The following is a 20,141-nucleotide window of genomic DNA, read 5'->3' as shown; positions in this document are numbered from 1 at the left end:
AGTCTTTATCACATTTTAAGCATTATATGTGTTAGATTGCAGATTTCAGAGCAATCCTTCACATCAGCATTCAAAGCAATGATTCAGCTGCAGCAATCAAACTTGCATATTCTTGAGGAAATGCTAAATTTAGATTTATTCCCACAATTTTAGTGTTTCTGAATATTAAATTATTATCACGTTAATCATGTTATAACAGATAAAAAAAATGAAAAAACAGAATGCAAATCATATAAAGGATAATGAAATCGTTTGGATATATTTGAGTAATTTGGTACATTCATGTCATGCTCTATGTAAAGGTTTTTATACAATAGTGAATATGTTCGTCTTTAGATACAACTCAGGGATTTAAATGCTGTCTAGGTATTTAGATATTTATTATATATTTCAATTTCGTCTTCGATTTCTATTTGTAACAAAAAAGAATTTCCCCTGTAGGATAAATAAAGGAATTCTGATTCTGTAGTATCTTATCTGTGTACTTCCCCAACTACTTTTATACTTTGCCTTTAATAAATGTTTTAATCTGCAACTTAATTTAAAGTAAAAGTATTACTTCATTTTGGCTGCTTGAAGGTTGAGCTAATGTTACCCGTGTCATATACTGTCGTCTTTTTAAGGATACATACACCTAATTAACCTGATCAGGTTACATTTGTGAAAGCATGAAACTCTTTCCTCCACCTTCTAGCAGTGAAAGTGATTACATGAGCACTGTTGATATCAACATTGTTAAAAGATGGATTACTGGAAATAATAAAGCCTGAACAGTAATTATGTATCAAATTTATTCTCAAATACACAAGCAAAGGTGGCAATATGAAATCAAACAACGTGACACGGTCAATGTCATTCTCTCTGAAATGTTGACTCTTCATTTAGCACCTTAATAGTTGGGTTATACATGATTTTTTTTTATATAGTCACTCATACAAAAATGAAATGGGTGAATAATGCGAGTCAGTAACATAAAAATAAGCATGGGGAGCTGGGGTCACAGTTACTTAAGGAATACACTGCATGTAATCAAAAAGTACCGCTTCTAGCATCTTTTCTCACCGACTAGTACCACATGTACCACCGAGCCTCTGCAGCCCCACACTGTGCTCCTCACAAAAAAAGAGTTATTTGATGACTAGGCCTAGACAGTGATTACTAAACACAAGTTCCCCTGACAGTTTTGGACCTATTTTCTTCTTTTCACATTAGAGCTTGCCGTTCTGTGCTGTTGCATTTGCATCATGGAAGTAGATATATACAGAAAACGTCATTGTCAAACAATGCTGGAACAAAAAAAAAAACAATATTTTATGTACCTGGAGTGTAAAAATGTCTCTAAAAACGGAGAGTAAGGCACTCTATACTCCTGCTGCCAATGACCCTAGTGTCCACATACATTATGCAGTATTGTTTCCTTTTCAAGTACACAGTGTAGCTGGCGCCCTCTAGTGTTAAACTGCCGCCTGTGTGGTTCCTGAATGGACAGCTCTAGGATCAGTGGCTCACTTCTAAGAATTAAGCACTCCTGGGTTAAGAACTGATTCTGTAATGTAGTGTATTTGTATAACAAAACCTCCCACTGTAATGGTTTTTGTAAATTTTGTGGCATTTTCTTTGTTATTTTTAACCCTGTTTCACCAAATTTCATAACAAGTGCCCTCAATCCAATATGCACTTGTGAGCTCAACAAGCGGTAGCCTGATCCTCGTCAAAACAAGTGGGAACCGTACACCAACTTCACATGAATGGTCACTCAACACCACAACACTGACACTACATGACATCCACGAAGAACTCGCTGGGGTTCCCCATGGCCAGGTGGAAGGACTGGCGTGAAGCAGTCAGCTCTGGGGGCACAGAGCCCAGGTCACGAGTGGGTGGAGCCCCAGGAGGTCCCCCAGGAGTAGAAGAGGGGAGTGGGGGTAGCGCCGGGTGCATAGGAGCGCTCTGTAGCTGGGCTGTGTGTGGAAGAGCGTGAGCGGTTGCCAAGGCTGGGTGCGGGTGCTGGGGCACCATCATCACCATCATGGGGTTGTACGGCAGGATGCCTGGTGGGTAAGGGGACAAGTGTGGAGGCTGTGGCATGCGGTGATGATGGGAGCGCTGGGAAGAGGCGTGGCTGTGCTCACTTGGGGCTGCCGAGCCGTGGCCACGCCTCAGACTGCTGCGGGTGGAGTATTCCGATTCACTGCCACTGCCGGAACGCGAGTCAGCACCACCACCACATTCTCCACCGCCACCGGAGGGGGATTTCTCCCCTCCGCCCACGGTGCTGCCGGGGCCTTTACTGCTGCGTCGCCGCTCACCCTCGCTTCTCGTCGAGCCACTGCTTCGGCTCCCTGTGGCCAGAACCAAAACCATGTCAGATGAGATGTAAACAAATCTGATCAATCAAAAAACAGAAATACATCTGATCAGTGCTCACCTTCACTGTGCTGGCTGCCTGTGCTGCCGGGGGCGTAGCTGTAGCTGGTGAGCTCATGGTACGGAGGCGGCTGGCTGGAGTAAGGGTGTGTAGGGTAGGGCTGATAGGGGAAAGTGTGCATCATGGGCCACGGCGAGGCCCCAGGAAGAGGCAGGGGGGCCAAGGTGTCCTGGTCTGATGCCCCACTGGAGCCATCATTGTCATTTAGCGATAGATTGGCCATGTCTGGTTGAAAGAAAAATGAAGCAACCATAAAAACTTTGCAGCTACAAAAAGCAACAGATACCAGAAATTCTAATTTTAGTGATGGCAAGAGATTAAAGAGATCCGTCCGCACAGCTAAATGTCACATGAATGCCCCTACAACCACTGGACTGTCCACAAATGTCCTGAGCACAAAATGTGATTAAGTAAAAAATTCAGCAGATTGATGTAATTCAGCCTTTGATGTCAGTGTTCTCCAGCAACTCACAGTTCTCACAGTCGCTCAAATCTCCAAATACGTAGTAGCACTGTTCAGAAAAGGTGATCTTGTTGACAGTGTGTCGGATGAAGCCGGCCTTCAGGAGGTTGCTGGCGTACTTTCTGGCTTCACGGCGGTCTTGAAATCCCTCGATGTGGTGGAAAAGCCACTCCACTACGTCTGAGCCTGACAAATAAGTGGACACAAGACGAATGAGTTAAGATGAGTTACACAGAATTCAATTAGAAATGCTAAACGTTAGAACAATGCTGCAAATTACAACACAGGAGGAGTTGCAGATTCACTAAATATCATGCACAAGGCAAAACACACTCCCCATGTTGTGGAAATAAACTTCTGTGTTTACTTACAGAAATCACTCATGGGCTGAAGCACTCCTGCTTCTCTAAACTTTGGGATCATAATCAACTGTCGTGATATATAGATGAGCCACCCCTAAGTTTGCATACATACATTGAAAAGCCAAATAAAAACAATCTGAAAATAAATACAACCTTAAAATATTCATTTTCAAATGCACAAACATGACGTTTGTGTAATTATTCCTTGTGATTCAGTTGCAGGTGACTCCAATTTAACACATGTTTTCATTCAAAACCAGGCATTCACGTTTGTACTTAAGGGGTTTTTTTCCCTCCCACAAGTCACACGGTTTTAATTCCGCGAACATAATGCCTGCCCTGTAAAGTCCCGCGAGGCACAGTAAGTTCATGAAACCAGTGTAGTTGTTTTTATTTCCCCCCCCCTTGTTTCCACTCTTTGTCTTACCGAGGAAAGCATTGGGGATAGTGATTTTCAGCCACATGCGGTCCCTGACTTCTAGACCGGACTCTGGCGAGGCCATAGCCTTGGCAACGGACGCCATGTCAGAGTGCAGCGATAAGTTAAAGTCATCAAAACCTGGGGGGAAAAAAGAGAGAGAAGAGCGTTTTAAAAGGACGACAAGTAGACACATCGGAACGAATAAGAGATGAAAACAGAGCTCCGCTGAGTAGTGAAACTTTGAAGAGGAGATCAAAAGCGGAAAAGCAGCAGACATCGTTTTTCACATCACATAACAGCAGTGACAAAAGCAGAAAGACAGATGTGAAAGACGATTCCTGTGCCAATGTCATTAGAAGATACTTTACAGCATCATACGGATCTTGAGTCATTCAGCCAGTCAGTCTGGCAGAGAAAACAGACGCGGTTTAAAAGTGGAGAATACGCCCTCATGAGAGGATCACATAGATATGAAAGAGCTAACAATAGAAGGAAGCAAAATGATTCTGGAGACAGTGAAAGAGACTCTTACGTTCAGTCTCAGTGACAGAGGAGGAGGAGGTGATGGTGCTGAGGGAGGAGCTGCCTGGGTAGGGAGGATAAGCTCCGGTCATAGCCACAGAGTGGCTGACCCATGCTGCCGGGTCAATGGGTCGGATCGGTTCATCTGCAAAGGAGGAAGCAGACACAAAAGAACTGTTGCTGACATGAACTACAGAAAAGCAGGACATGCACGAGGTTGTGCGTATTCTTACTGCGAGGCAGAGTGAAGTAGCCTTGAGGGGAGGGGTCCCAGCACTTTGCCACTGTGAGGATGATAGGCCTGGAAGAGAAGAAGAAGTCATCACCATGCTCCGAGTTTATAATGTGCAATCAGAACCTGGAAACTCACCCAGGCTTGTGTACAATCTCTCTCAGTACCCGCACTGCATCGTCGTTACTCATGTTCTCAAAGTTAATGTCATTCACCTTAGTGATAAGGTGTAAGAAAAAAATTCTGATTAGTCAACTGATAGAAACCTGACAGGCAAGTGTTTAGATTATTGATAAATCAAAGTCATTTCAGAAGTCAGTAAATCCTCCTCACCTGCAGAAGCATGTCGCCAGGTTCAATGCGTCCGTCTGCAGCCACAGCTCCTCCTTTCATGATGGAGCCAATGTAGATGCCTCCATCCCCCCGCTCATTGCTCTGGCCCACAATACTGATGCCTAGGAAGTTGTACTTCTCTGCATTGTTGAAGAGTCACAACAGTATTAAAACATTGCTCACAAATCACTTCCAAGTCTAGACTGCACCTTCATGTACAGAGGCTTATAAACAGAAACATGAGATGTATACAGACCCATGTTGAGGGTGACAGTGATGATGTTCAGGGACATGGTGGAATCTGTCACACTGCTGAAGGAGGAGGCCTGAGGATAAACATGGCGTTACTGAAAATGGAACAAACGACAAAAAAATGCGATGTAATAGAAGTTATACAACCGTCTCTACGTACCCTTTCCAGGCGTGGGGGGCGTTGTTTCCTCCGTCGACGGTGTCGTTTCAGAAGCCTGGAGGCTGTGCTCTGCTCTGTTGCACTGCTGAACCTAGAAGTTCAACAAAAGACGAAGGTTCAGTGACACTTATCAAGCATCTCTCATACCATATAAATAAGTAAAATCCCTCACCTGCTCATGGTGTCGTCATCCTCGGAGTCACAGAAGCTGGTGGTTTCTAACTCACTGCTCATCACTGTACTGGAGCTCTCGTATCCCGCCAGGTGGCGCTCAAGACGACTCTGCCCATTCATACGAGGCCCTGGGACACCAAAGAAGAAAACCCCCCCCAAAACAAAAAGGGAAAATATTCAACATGTATTTTCATGTCAGTGTTTACAGGTTTACCTTATAGATCACAAACATGCTCGGCATTCCTTGATTATATCACATTGTGTTCAGTGTTTGGAGGATGGAGACGTTCCAGATCTTGATAGAACAACATAATAAAAAGGTTTGTTTTCATCAGCACTGTGACCTGCAGTTTCTCACCATGTTGTTCCATGCTCTCTCTGTGCCGAGGCCTCTCTCTCCTGAAGGAAACTACAGACTCCGTTTCAGTCTGGTCGTCCAAAGTCTCCACACTGCCTGTAGCATTGGGACTGTTTAAAAAACAAAACAAAAACAGGAGAATTACAGATGGAATAACAACACAACAGCATTTTAACATTCACTTTGAAACAGTCCGTTTATTATTTCAGGGCATTTTTAAGCCTAAATAATAAATCATGTTTTTGTTTGTCATTGTTGTTAAAGGCACTTTAATGGCAGCTTTGACATGAGTGCAGATCTGCAAATCTGATATCATGAGATAACATTACACCAAGTGCAGAAAAAGGCTCAGACTGAAACTTTCATCTCCCATGGCCTTCACTGAGTATCAGGTGACAACAGACACCACTGACAGCTTAAATGTAAGCACAGTTTCCTTATGATGACTGGGAAGATTGAACCACTTAATGTGAGGACACAAAGAGAAGTGCTGTACTTGGTGCTCCGGGTTATGATGACATACATTAGGTATTCTGGTTAGATGTTTTGGTGGTCACTGAGTCACCTGAATTCCTCACAACATTTTTGTAGCCGTCTGCTTAACATGTCATCAAAGAATACAGGAATTTTTGCTCATATTAAGTCATATGTCTGCAATAAAGCTACAATATCAGTCTTGTTCTCACTTATTCATGACACAAAACTAGAGAGAGAACCCTGCAGATCACCCCACAGCTGGTAACACACTAAGACGCTTCATCATCAGACCCTAGAATCTGAAGTATAACTTTCAAGTTTCCAGTATGAGCAATAGTGTTGGTCAGGCTCCAAATGCAGAATGGAAAAAAGTAACTAAAGTGGCTAATTCTCCTCTGAGCGCAAACCGCACACATTTAGGGAAGTTAAAAAGAAAAGGTTTAATTGAACACTGGATTTAAAACCCATCAGGCTGTGCTGCTGAAGCCAAAAAACACATTAAAACACAAGAACGAAATAAGTTCAGCGCAGATGTATTGGAAGGTAGCGCTGATAGTTGTGAACTCTTTTCAACCTCTTAAGTCAAATTTAAAGAGCTCCAGACTGCATACTTTGTGAGGAACCAATACAGTAATAAAATTACAGACACCTAGTTTGCTTTGGACAGAACAGACTCAAACTATATTCCTATTACAGTAATGGTTTCCTCACATTAAAACAGAACAACAAGGACACTTGAGAGTAGAGAAAGATGACAGGGTGCAGCATGCTGCATTAGTTATGTAAAGTGTTTTCACTCTCTTTAAAGCTCTTATTTTTATATTTTAGGTTTACAGTTCATCTCAATACAATTTAAAATCCCCTAAAAACAAAGTTAGGGACTAGATGGTGCAGAGCATTTAGCAACTACAGATACATATTTCTCTTGAGAGCTGGAGGAGACCAAAAGATCTAAAGAGATCTAAGTCAATATAGATATAGATTTATGACTTCAAACGCAGGTTTATTTGGCTTTTTTGCCATGATGTAGGAGGTAAAACATCTGGCCACTCACTTCATCTGCTGGCAGTGGGAAAAGAATTGATCGGTTTTTGTGTGTGTGTGTGTGTGTGTACATTAGGTGATCATGTTAATAACTAGGGCGGCTCCAGCTAAGATCAGTTTCGAATGAGCTGCAGTTTTTTGCTATAACTATTCATACAGGAACTTGATACCAGGAAAAGATACAGTTTCAACATTACAGCTATGGGTGAAGCACATGTGAGCTTTTAAGCACTAAACGTGCAATTTAGTTGCAGATGTTCTACTTCCAAGCATTCATACACTATGAGAAGTATTTCTAATTATTATGTGGGTATTCTGCTTACTGGAAGGAGGGTGGTCTGGAGTCCCCAATGCCCCCTGTCCTCTCTGCAGGTGGGGGAGGTAGAGGGGGTGGAGGGGGTGAAGGCTGGGTAGTTGTTTCCACAGGGGGGACCACTGCTACTGGAGGCTCTGCTGCAGGAGTGTCTGAAGATACCAACTGGAAAAAAAGAAGGGAAAAAAGGTTTAGACAATAAAAGAAAAGGTTGAGAGTATGAGGAATAAATCAGGAGAATGGCACAAAGCAAGTGGTACTAGCTGAGGAAGGGCCAAAGAGAAGAAAGGGTGAGAAAAGAGGACGAATGAAAGGAGAAGTGGGAGGGAGGTGGAGGAAAAAACGGGTAAGATGTCAATTACTTTGACACACAAACACTGTACTCTTTTCAGATGGACGTCTCAGGGGTAAAGTGAAACAGTATCCTACACTTAACCTGTCTCTCTTCATTATACAACACAAACGGCCGCACACACTAACGCACAGGGAGAGGTAACACACATCAACACTTAGGATGAATGTCATACAGCTTCCAATTACATTATGAACCATACAATCATACAGAGAAATTAGAACAAGACAGACCATATGTGTAAAATGTAGAGTTGGAAACACATACAAATCACTGCAAAGCAAAATTCAGACATTTTAATATAATATTTATATCTGTTATCTCCACAGCTATGGAAGTTGAACTTTCTATTCCCTGTCAAAACAATTCAGCTTAATGGGATACATCAGTCTGTGCAGAGTGACGTTCCCTATCTTTACAGGGTTACTCCCTGCTCTTCCCTCCCCACTAAGTGCTATGTGACTATGAAACACTCGTCTTCTGGGATCCTTCCATCTGTCTTTGGCGTACAGATCACATATCAGTCCCTCTGGTCTCTTTGTTCCCACCTCTCCCTTTAATGCCCTTTTTTTTCGTTTTTATGCACTTAACAGACGCTCCAACCACAAACCTGCTTATCTGGGCCAAGTCCTGATGTTTTTGTGTCTATTCTAATGTAACCTGTAGGGTGGAGTGTAACGACTGGGCCTTCCACTACAGAAATGGAAAGTATGAAAGCTGCCTGGCAACTCACTGTACTGTAACTGCTAACAAGCTGTGGGGCGTGTAATATCAGTTTAACATGACGAGAGAACCATTTGTCTTCTTCATGACTTGTTAAGCAAACTGAAAGCCCCGTTTGTCCATGTTTCACATCACAATATAATCCTTATACCATGGAGAATTAGAAGTGTCTGCAGACTTTTAAGGCTGTTTTGGAATCACATAGATACAATAACAAACCTAAGGCACAAGGTAAAATGAAGGCCTATGCTGACATTTTGTAGTCTAGCTAAACTACCAGTGCATGTTGTTGGATAGAGTTGATTCAGCTTCTTGATGAAGCTCCAAGAATATTTTCTCATTCTCCGTTTCCTCCTGTTTAACCTGGCTTCAGGTTTCACCTACTCCTAGGGATTATTTCCAAGATGTTCTTTTTAAACCAAACACTCATCAAAGAACAGGCCTAAACCTGACTGGCAAAGTCTTTGATGTTGCAATAAGACTTATAATTATGCAAAAATAATAACTGAAATCATATTACTTGACTTTTTCTTGCTCGTTAGAGAAGGTCATTAGTCTGAGGGGGTCTGATAGAATGCACAGGAAAAGGAAAAAAGTGGATTCTGAAAACACCCTCTGGCTGATAGTGTTGACTTTTTTCTCAAATGTCAGCCAAGTCTTGACATTTTCAGATACATCTCAAGAGGAAATTATTGAAAATGGGTCATTTATGGATTTAGAACACGAGTCATGCACAGCTCATGCACCCGGGGTTTACTACAAATATGCAGCCGGATTATTATTTCTTACCCATGACACCACTCTGCCGTTGAAACATGGCAACTTGGCACTGTCGTCTGAAATCTCTTCCTTCACCACCCTGGAAAACAGACAGACAGAGAGTGACGGTTAGGGATATAAATTATTCTGTTTTCATAACATTATGGCATGGTATGTCGTGTCTGTATGGTACAGCGGAGTACAGGAATGACAACTAAAATCTATACCACAGTTGAGTCTGGTTGAGTGAACTGTTTAAACATTACTGAACCATTTCATGAAACATATTAGTCTCTGACAACAACACACTAGATCAGAGGCTTAATTGTAAAACATTACAGAAATATGTTTAGACTACCCATTGAAGACAAAGGTTTGACGTTAGTGGGACTATGTGTCCCTTTCACATTGCACAAAAACACTTTTTTAATAACATCTTAAAGTTAAATGTTATCTCTGTGACTTCAGTTTCCCTGCATGCGAATCAATAAAGCTGATCTAAATGTGATTATGCTGTGTTGTAACTAGTTTAACTGACCACTAAACACAACAATTCAATCAATCAGCTTCACTTTGCTTTCAAATGTGAATTCACTACTAACGACGGTACAATTAAATCCTTGGGATTCTACTCCATTTTCTAATCTTGTTACCAAAATACCAACCAAGACATGAAGCCATGAATCAGCACTGTAACAACAAACAAGACTAATTTGCTCCCTCTTCCAGCGCTATGGAATTTCTTCTGTCACAACGATGAGCTAAAACACACAAAGACTGACTGCTTTTGTGCCTCCCTGCAAATTAGACAACCTGGTCAACTGAATAAATCCAATATACATACAGCAGCTTCTTCACATTAACAGCCACACAGCTAAGAGACACATAACTCGTTCCTCCTCTATGTTCAACTTCCATGCTTTGGAGAAAAGCGTTCAGTTTTAGCTGAACAGGCTGCTGTGACATAAATACAATATTTTCTATGACAAGCCTCGGTACAAGTGCTCTATCGAGGACACTACAGCTCCTTTAAAAGTTCTCTTTTCAGCTTCGTCTGCGAATGTAACTCCTCTTATGTGTGTGAGGCTTGGTCAGGCTCCACTGGGCTTTCGTAAGCAGCTGTTGAGAGCTGGTTTTGTGGGTGAGTGTTAGCATACGGCCAGATTGTTGTGGGCACTGGTGGCGATCTGTAATAGAATGCCACTTCACTTTTAAACACTGCGTGTATGTGGCTACTGACTGTTAGCTAGCAAACAAACTTTTCCTCCGAGTGAGGAAACCTTTTCCCCCCCTCACTGCACACGCTGCAACTGCAGCTGAACAGATGCAACAACCTTCTCCTGAGAGTGTAATTGTCTTCATTCCTTTGCCCTCCAAACAAACAAAGTGACCACAGTCGAGTCATTTCACACACACTCAAAAATGTCTCGAATGATTCTCTAACAGCCCTGAAATATGCTGAGTTTTGTTCAATTTACTTAGGTTTTTCTCCTCCCACTTTCATTCTTCTAGTCCCCTGCTACCCTTAAATTCCTCAGACTCAACACAGCATCACTTTTCTAACAATTAATCTTACTGAACGGCTCCCTGATCCCCTCTCTAAGGGCACATGTACACAGCATAATATGCAGTAACTCTAGGCGAACACCACCCTATTCTTCCTCCCCTTTTCTTCTCTCTGTAGACACCCCAGACACCCAGCAAATGGCCTCCGTCCAACCCCAGGTTCCCAGCACCAGCCCTGGCCTGCTTTGCTCCACGGATCTCCCCCTCCGCCACACACACAGCTCCAGTCGACAGCTGGCCTCTTACCAGGGCAAATGAAAACACACACTATTACACACTCCTTTCCTGGGACGAAGAGAGGGGGGGAAATGTGCCTGCTTTGATTGGACAGCTGACTCGGAGCTATGTTCGAAATTTTTCATCTGAACTCAGTTGGAGATATTCAAATGAGACAGTGTGATGCCAGGCAGTGCAATTTTACTTCAAGACTCTTTTTTTTTTTAAACTCGCCACACTCTTTCCTAGCTCTGTGGAGAGCTTTGCATGAGATTAACACTCTTTTGCCTTTGGAAAGAAACACATTGTGCACTCACAAGAGTCTAATCATGTGGTGTCCGGTTCCACAGGGTCAAGCTCTCAATTTGACAGCTAACTTGGAAATGACACTGGTCAGTGGGTTTGGACGAGTCAGTTATGCTGTAAAAAGAAAGGCCTCTAATGACCTTGCTGTGTGCATAACGATGGCAGATAATAGCTTTTCATAGTTATTAGGTGTACACTCTCAGCTGGCAGTTTATAAGCTTACTAATGCAGTCTAATATAACAGTACTGCAATTAATCCTAGTGTTGCTGTGACATTCATAATGTTCAGTTTTGGTTAAAGGTGCAGTGTGTTGCGCTTTTAAATTGTATTAAATAGACTGTGACCACCCATTGGGGGTTTCACTCTGTTTTACAACACTGTACAATGAATACTGTTAGCTGAACAAAGCCAGGTATCTAAACAAAAACACTGCATTAGAGGCCTGCTACAATGATCAGAGTAACAATCAGCACATTTTTGTAAATATACTCACTAGATTCCTGAAGTAATTATTTCAACATCCCTACAGCAAATGCTCAGGAGCCTAGCCAAGTTTTTTCTTTCAAATAAATGTCTTGAAGATTGAGTAATTGATGTTGTTGATAAAGCTGTAAGGATTTGGCAATTCAACAGAATACACAGGCTACAATTTAAAATACTTCCATACAGCAAGACAAACTGTAAACAAACTTATATATATAGTTATTTTTGGATAAGTGGAATAAAAAAATCTGCTATAGTATGATGAACACAAAACACAAGTACAAATGTGTGTCTGCTTTTACCACAACTAAAGCAACATATTATGCAATTTAAGTAAAATAATCAACAAACCTTTTTGGACAAAGGTAAACCCACTAAAAAGGTGATTTTCCATAGCAAGTCGCAATGTCACAAACATGCTGCTGCAGACCAGGATTAGTGAACAGTAGGAAGCAGCATGAAGTGCAGTGACTACTTTACATCAGCAACTTTTGTGTATCTCTACATCTCAGCGCCAAACCAACTAAACCATGCTGGAACACTGCTTGAACAGAGGTGAAGGGTGTTTGTGGATAATATGACAGTGTTGTGGTGCTCTGGAAAAGATGGGAAATTGCTCATGTTTACATTGAACAAAGCTGGAGCCATGCCTGTGTCATTTTACCGTAGAAGCCATATGGTGGTATTTCATTGTGCCAGTTACTGCTTATAATAATCAAATTATTTGCATCTAAGGGGCAGCTCTAGCCCACTGGCTCTGTCAAGGCCCACAAAAAGCCCAAATTACCCCAGTGTTATGGATGATATTGTGTCTCCCTTGGCATAGACTCCACCGGTGCCATCCAACAAGAAAAAGAGGCAAATAGCCCGGCCTTAATACTTGTCCAAAACTACAATGCATTTAGCAGAAGCCCTAAGGGTCTCACTGGGTGAACAAACCACAAACACGGCATTCCTTTGCAGGAAAATGCACAGCAGCAGCCACACAGAAAAAAAAGAGATTAATTGATAGAGGAAAGGAGACAGCTCTTTCTAGAGGAGTGGGTTGGGAGAAAAAAGGGGGAGAGGAAGGGAGGAAGCCGGGGAATGAAAGGATGGCTGGCAGGCCAAAGTGTTAAAGAGGGGAGACAAAACCCTGGCTTCAGTCCCGAAAGAAAGAAAAGGCAAGGATTTCACCAGATGATGGACTCAAGGAGGGAGGGAGGGATGAGGATTAGGGCAAAGAAAAGCAGCAGGGACAGGGAATGTCTCCCATTGTAATGATGATGTTTCCTGAGAAATGTCCCAGCCTACATACTCTTTGTATTTATAGAACTACTTGGATATTCATCACTAGTCATTATAACTCAGCAGTTTCTGATTAAGGATGTGCTGGGTTGAATGGCGACCTGACTAACTGGCTTTATGCATGTTTATTCTGTCTTTAAAATACGGTTTCCCCAGGTCACAAGATAGGATTGCATGGGTTTTGTAACGCAAATACTCATTTCAGAAAAGATGGCTGTGTCCTAATTGGTTAAGCATTTCTTTAACGTTTACTTATGCTTAGCTCTCCTACTCATAAAACTATTGATACGCAATTATTTTCCAGCTTTTGTCACCAATTTCTGTACATCGTGTGGGTTTAGTTGCTTGTTTCGTATGTAAACCACAATCCTAGAAGAAAAAAAAAATCAGTGCAGCTCACCCGAAGTCTTGGTCCATAGACTTGAAGAAAAATTTGTAGTTTGGTTTGTTCAAGACTTGTTTAAAATCCAGCAAAGTGACATTTTCGGCAGCAATGGGTATCTTCACCAAATACGGCGTCTCCTCTTCGTCGATATGATAAATTATTTTGGTTTCCGCCATCTCTGCGTTTGCTTTTTCCCCCCCTGAAACCTGGAAGTTTCCTAAAAAGAAGCCTCTCTCTCACACACACACACACACACACACACACACTATGAGGCGAGGTAGCGTTAACTTTGTTGGGGAGTTAGCTAGCGGCGGAGCTAGCTAGGTGGCTAACGAGACGGCAGAGGTGAAACGATGATGGCCACTGAGATTTTTCAGTCCGAGCCGGAGGACGTAAAGCGTTAAAACCGCTGCTCGAAAGCTCACTCTCCGACTTTTCTAAAGTTAAAACTCGCATTCCCCCTGCTACCGAGGGGCGAAAAAGACGGCTGACACGCTACATTCACACGACCTAACTACCAACAACTTTTCCCCCAACAAAAACATAGAGGGGAGGGGGTCTGAAAACTTTTCACCACTTGTTGCGAGCCAACGCGGCGTGTGACGTAACGACGTCCCCCACTTATTTTTTTACGTACTCTCCCAGGCATTGGCCCCCGCAGCTCCCCAATAATTTTATTATCGCACACACAAACACAGAAAAAACAACTAAATTACATGTGTAATACTTCATTCGGTTGTGCCTTTATTTAAATGTATTTTTTAAAATGTATTCACTCCTATTTAAGGTGTCAATTGAATATTTCATAAATGAATAAACTAACATTTTCAGAGACAGAATCTAAATCATAATGTCAACTGGAAGAATTAGGAGCCATAAAGCTGAAGGATTATTTCACTCCTCTAGACTCAGATTAAACGACAAACAAGGAGGGAGTGCAAAAAAAGCATCTTTTTTTAAATTTAATTATGCAAAAAAAGGATAACATACAGTACATTTGCAGAAGACAAATTAAAAAAGAATAACAACAATTATATAAATATTAAAAAAAAATACAAAAATAATATATAAATTAATTCAACTGCACAGATGTCCTGATTTATGGTACATTAAGTGGTTCTAATGAATCTAATTTACTGTGGTTTTTCCAAATGCATCTAACAGGGAGCACTTGAACCTATTAACTAGGTTAAGTACATTACTCTATCATTATTAGTGACAGAAAATAAGATCCACACAGCACAAGAAAAAAAGGACACATGCAGACAGTAGGGGAGCTTTATAGGACACCAAATGCTATTATTGGAGCTAGAATATTATTTATTCTGTTTTTAAATTAAAAGATCATTATCACAGCTTTCCGATATGATCATTATTTGTATACAATACTATTGTTTTGAACTGCAGGTAATTAGATTCCCGATCCAATAAAGACACATCAAGGAGGAAATTACATCTCTTATCGTGGAAATTGTTCATCCAGGAGCAGAGACAGGATGGAACAGAACAAGTGTAGGTGCATTGATCCAAGAAAACATGTCCACATTTGACACTGTGTAAAGAGTTTAATCAGTTTCTTTTCTTAGCAAAGAAAGATTAAGCATGATAAAAAACCTTTGAAAAGGATGTTGTGCTGTTTTGGATCTACTTTTTCAATTAAACCACTAGGAGGAGCTCTTCATCAGTCTATCATTAATGAAAAAGCAGCAAAGAAGCAAACAGAAAAACAGCTTGTTTTTATATGCTTTAAATTTAATTTGTCTGTCTACTAAGATACACAAACTTCTCATCACAGTTTCCTGTTCAGAAAATGTGGCCCAAACACCACCCCAACCACACAGGTGATGACAAACAGCACCCAGAAGATGACAGCTAGGAGCTGCACACAAAACAGCGTCTTCTTACTCTGCTCTATGACTTCCTCCTCTCCCACCAGGCCTAGTGCAGCGCCGTACGGCCTCTCTGGGTGCATCTGTTGCACCCGCAGGCTGACGGTGGGCAGGATGATGAAGCGTGTGTTCCTGCTGTTGCCCTCCAGGGAGAGAACCACCCTCTGGGTGACGGTGGCCAGGCTGGAAGCCATGGTTACAGGCAGGTGGAAGGCCATGGAGGGCAGCCTGGCCAGGATGCGGGAGTTGCAGGGTAGAGAGAGGGCATCCCCGGTCTCCAGGGTGGTTAGATGGCGGCACAGTGGGCAGGGGATGGCTGGCGGGCTGTGGGAGTCGGAGGGGTCGCTGGGGCACAGCTGGATCCTCTGGAGGCACTCAGTGCAAAAAACATGGAGGCACTCCAGCATGCGGGGACATTTGTTGTACTGGTTGTACTCCTGGTAGCAGATGGGACACTCCACATCCATGGGCTCCACAGGGCTGGAGCCGGGTGCTTCTGCAGCACCTGGATCCTCCTGCTGGGAAACTGGGACAACATCCCCTGTCATGGTGGAGTTGAAATGTGGCCTACGTGATGAAGGGAAGTTGGGGATGATCTGAAAAGAAGAGAAAAAAAGGCTTCATACCTCTGCTCAGACCCAAAGACCTCCAGAGCATTAAACTGCTGTTAAACACCAGCTCTCCCAGGGATGCTGCTGTGTTTTACGAACAGATTCCACAGCTTGTGAGTCATCACATTCATCCATTTAACCACTCAGACATCCACCATCTAAACACCATACCCCCCCCCCCGCCTCCGAATCCACACAATCAGCTCAGCTCCATGCTGTATGTGCTGGAGTGCACATACACACAGAGGATGTTCAGGAAATTAGGTAATAAAAAAACAGAAGAATTGTGAAAGGAAGTAATAAGTCACTGTAAGCCGTTCTCAGCAAGTTCATCTGTGTGTGAGTACGTCCGGTTTTCTCCACTCAGGCATGTTTTATTCTAGTCATTTAAAGGGGAACTCCACTGATTTAGGAGCATATCATGTAACCGTTTGTACCAGTTGTTGTTTCTATGCAGCCCCTATCAGGAATGCTGGTGTTGCTATCTGATGGTATGCAGTTTGAAATAAGTTTTACTGGAAATGGGGCAGAAAAAATATACAAACGTGTTATGTTTTAGCATTCAGTGTTTTGGTATAGGTGGAAAAACTCCCAGCTAGTCTTGCTTTCACTATCTTGTGGTACATAGATAGTAGCAAATGTATGATCATTTATAATTCTTTAGAACATTATTTGACCTTTCTGTATTAAAATTGATAATAAACCGCTAAACTAAGAGTTAAATAACATCTTGAATTAAATGTTTTTTATCTGTTTTGGGCAAGAATTAAATTAAAGAAGACTTTCTTCTTCACGTTTGTTTGAATAAAATGCACATTTAAACGCCAATCATTGTCTGTTGATGAATGGTGACTGCTGTGTGCTTGTATATTGCTCACATGGGACAAACACAAGGTAACCCATGCTCAGTCATGAGGGGGCTGTTGCCTAGCAGGTGGTCTCCTCTGTATTGATCCATGGCAACATACAGCCTGGAACCTTTTTGAACTTTAACACAACGGTAAGACCAACATTAACATGAATATCATCACTGTTTATGGCAGCATGCACATCTGATTCAGTAAAGGTTGTGAAGGTGGCATGTTGCTGCTGGCAGTGAATAGGTGTTTTCATCGGGACTGCACAGAGTGAAACTGGCAGCGCTCCATCATTACACACTAACAAGCAGATAAGATACTCACTTACCTACGCTGCACACCCACTTTGATCAGTTCCACTCCCACCTTCGTCCTCGGTGCTTTCCCCTCCACACACACACACTCACACCCTCTCAATCCCTCTCATGCTGGCACGGCTCTCTTCCCGGCTGAGTGTCTTCTTCCTCCCTCTTCTTTGTGTGAGCACTAAACACTTGAGTTTCTGTCTTGATACTCTGCAGATCTACTTGTCTGAGCTTGGCTCATCTCTTGTTTTTACTCCGTCTCACCTGATCCTACTCGCCCTCATCTGTCTGTCTGCTCCCCTGTGAGGCATCTCTGTGGTTTGCTCTGTAGTAATTAAACCCTTGGTGAAGTGAAGGTAACCAGGACACAAAATGACAGATTGGAGTCTCTTCATCATGACCTTTACTACTCCACTTGCATGTTACGTTATTAGGTTCTAGCACAGCCAGCATGTTTTAGAATGGATTGTGGATTAGGGTGTAAACGTGCATTTCTTTCTGTTAAGTGGGTTTCTAGTACAAATACATAAACAAGTAAATTATAAATAGACAAAGAAGCCACATGAGTCATAACCTCTGTGGAACAGGTTCTGTCCCCTGCAGGTGTACCTGCTATTTTCAGTTATATTAAAAACCTGGGTAAACAAAGTGTACAACTATATCTGCACTGAATCTGATTTATGGGACTATTTTCTCTCTAGATTAACATCAATCCAAAAATAATCAAGAACACTGACACGGTCCACTTGGTGTGAATTCTCATTCTAGTTTCTCATGACTTCAATCTGATAATGTCTTCTGTGAAGGAGGCCTGTTACCAACAGATAAGGTTCTCATAAAACTAACCCACTATAAATCTATGATGGTTTATACTTATATTGCTGTTTGACTGCTGGGATCATTAATCAATAACCTACACAGTTCAGTATGGTTTAACTTAAAGCCATAGAGGATCAAAAAACAAGTAAGTGTTCACTAAGAAAACAAAGATGCTGATTGATTTAATACATTTTGTGGTATAAGTTTCACGTCAGCCCTGTCTATATGAAAAGGGACAACATCCTTCCTGCAGTTGTTGAGCTCTGTCTCAGGGGTCAAAGAGGTCAAGCTAGTGGAGGTTGCTTCTTCTGCTGAACTGAAACATGACCTCCATCCTGGAAGGCCGCTCACCATCACCGCAAAGGGGGACCACTCACACGGCTCTCACGTGACTCCGAATAAGCAAAACATCAGCCCGCCGGGTGGGACTACCTGGACAATGTGCCATGTAAGGACACAAATTAACAGTATAAACAGAGTCTAAAGAGAGACAAATCTGTGAGGTCAGCATGTAGGTGAGCCTCTATTTTCATGGGTGCTGCCAGGGGATGACCTAGAAAAGGCTCACACCACTGTAGGGGCTGATTGCTCTGATCTCTGAGAGATCCAGCACAGCAAACACAGTGGCAATGGCAGCCATCATCCAACAGCTACCCTGTTTGGCACCCTCAGGCTGCTACCTCTTCCCCAAGATGAAACAAAACAGCATGGTCACCAAGCGTTACTGAATGTTCCCACCTCCACAGTGTTCTTTTCATTTTCAGGACAAGAACACCGAGTTAGAAGTAATGTTTTACATGACTGAACAGCAGTGTTTGTAGTTGTTCACTACGTTTTCGGCAGAAACAGAGTTAAGACTGGAGGGACCGATAGAGGAGGGCTGTGTAGTTTACCGTCAGAGTGCTACGTCACTCGCTCGCTCGCAGCAGGGTGTCCAGCACGTTGTCAGTGTGTGTGTGAGGTCACACAGAATAAGTCACGGTTGCTTTGGTTGTGTTTCATCATTGTGCGCTCATTGAGTCATGTGTTGTGTTTGGCAGTTATTCAGCCACTTAGACACTTATTCCTCCTCCTTCCTCACACCCTGACTTTAAAGGTCCGAGCAGCTCACTTCTCACTTCATTCAAACTTGGTGCTGAGACAACATCAGGATGTGCTCAGAGCTCAAGTGCGGAATTTGTTACTGGACCTACAACGCAGGTCGGCGGTGTCCCCGGGAGCTCCGCTGCAAACACAGCTTCTGTGAGAGCTGCCTCCTGGTCCTGTCCAGGCCCCAAGGACCCGGCGAGGCTCATCTGGGAGAAGACAGACAAATCGTCTGCCCGCTGTGTCGACACACCACATCCATCTCTGGAGAGGGGCCGATGAGAGCCGAACTGAGGGTGGATGAGTGCGTCCTGGAGCGCCTGCTTCAAGCTGGACTCCTCTATAAAGAAGAGGAGGAGGAGGAGGAGGACAGACCAATTAAAGGTTGTGAGGGCAAGGAAGAGGAGGAAGAGGGGACGCGTCCTGAGACACCAGCCGAGGAAAGCGACTCCACGGCAGCTCCTAGAGGCGGCAGGCTCCGGAGAACCTGGAGCAAAGTTTGGAAGACGATAATTGGCAAGAACGCACGACAAAGAGAAGAAAGTAAGTCAACTGTTCTGCATGAAGTGGCTCATGCTGTAAACAATCTGAGAATGACACAATAAGAAGGAAATGGTGGCGGTAACCATGGCAACGGGAAATAAAATTGAGCCTAAACAAGCCTAACTGATCCCCTGATATACTTCTGATATATATATATATATATATATATATATAATGAATAAGCTTCAGTGTCTGACTGACTGACATCTAACTTTCTTTTCACAGACTGTACGCGCAGTGACGAGCAGAGGAACTTCGCCTTGATGTCCTGCTACATGTGTTGAGTGCCCCTCCTGCCCCAACATACCCTGGACAATGTGATACCATACCACTAACTTGGCCATGATGACGATGACGGAATCGAGACACATGAACTCACATGTTGATGTAACAATGACAGCTGTTGCACATACA

General features: G+C 42.8%; 3 protein-coding genes across 3 annotated transcripts; 1 reads left to right on the top strand and 2 right to left on the bottom strand.

The window, feature by feature from the left end:
* Window positions 1-771: 771 nt before the first annotated feature.
* Window positions 772-13,793, bottom strand: dvl2 (dishevelled segment polarity protein 2). The gene is made up of 15 exons (XM_028429149.1): window positions 13,633-13,793; window positions 9,404-9,473; window positions 7,550-7,704; window positions 5,706-5,815; window positions 5,346-5,475; window positions 5,174-5,264; window positions 5,018-5,087; window positions 4,762-4,901; window positions 4,567-4,643; window positions 4,430-4,497; window positions 4,207-4,341; window positions 3,681-3,812; window positions 2,901-3,077; window positions 2,429-2,653; window positions 772-2,342 (listed from the first exon to the last, which is right to left on the bottom strand). The coding sequence occupies exons 1-15, from the start codon at window positions 13,791-13,793 to the stop codon at window positions 1,777-1,779; spliced, it is 2,307 nt and encodes a 768-aa protein (XP_028284950.1). The 3' UTR covers window positions 772-1,776.
* Window positions 13,794-15,406: 1,613 nt separating this feature from the next.
* Window positions 15,407-17,439, bottom strand: LOC114451219 (RING finger protein 224). Its single transcript, XM_028429797.1, has 2 exons — window positions 17,303-17,439; window positions 15,407-16,102 (listed from the first exon to the last, which is right to left on the bottom strand). The coding sequence occupies exon 2, from the start codon at window positions 16,052-16,054 to the stop codon at window positions 15,407-15,409; it is 648 nt and encodes a 215-aa protein (XP_028285598.1). The 5' UTR covers window positions 16,055-16,102; window positions 17,303-17,439.
* Window positions 17,440-19,249: 1,810 nt separating this feature from the next.
* On the top strand, window positions 19,250-20,056 carry LOC114450805 (RING finger protein 227-like). Its single transcript, XM_028429197.1, has 2 exons — window positions 19,250-19,727; window positions 19,953-20,056. Exons 1-2 carry the CDS (start codon window positions 19,250-19,252, stop codon window positions 20,009-20,011), a joined length of 537 nt encoding a protein of 178 aa, XP_028284998.1. The 3' UTR covers window positions 20,012-20,056.
* Window positions 20,057-20,141: the final 85 nt, after the last annotated feature.

Source organism: Parambassis ranga, chromosome 18, assembly GCF_900634625.1.
Source record: "Parambassis ranga chromosome 18, fParRan2.1, whole genome shotgun sequence".
Taxonomy (NCBI): domain Eukaryota; kingdom Metazoa; phylum Chordata; class Actinopteri; family Ambassidae; genus Parambassis; species Parambassis ranga.
The sequence above is the reverse complement of the archived record's forward strand: the minus strand, read 5'-3'. Positions and strand labels throughout refer to the sequence as shown.

What these genes read in the sequence shown, in the direction of transcription:
- dvl2 (XM_028429149.1), bottom strand. Translation starts at nt 13,793, where the DNA reads ATGGCGGAAACCAAAATAATTTATCATATCGACGAAGAGGAGACGCCG. An exon ending in CTGGCGACATGCTTCTGCAG is followed by an intron (nt 4,644 to 4,761) that starts GTGAGGAGGATT and finishes CTTATCACTAAG; the next exon opens with GTGAATGACATTAACTTTGA. An exon ending in AGGCAGCCAGCACAGTGAAG is followed by an intron (nt 2,343 to 2,428) that starts GTGAGCACTGAT and finishes TTCTGGCCACAG; the next exon opens with GGAGCCGAAGCAGTGGCTCG.
- LOC114451219 (XM_028429797.1), bottom strand. Translation starts at nt 16,054, where the DNA reads ATGACAGGGGATGTTGTCCCAGTTTCCCAGCAGGAGGATCCAGGTGCT.
- LOC114450805 (XM_028429197.1), top strand. Translation starts at nt 19,250, where the DNA reads ATGTGCTCAGAGCTCAAGTGCGGAATTTGTTACTGGACCTACAACGCA. An exon ending in CGCACGACAAAGAGAAGAAA is followed by an intron (nt 19,728 to 19,952) that starts GTAAGTCAACTG and finishes TTCTTTTCACAG; the next exon opens with ACTGTACGCGCAGTGACGAG.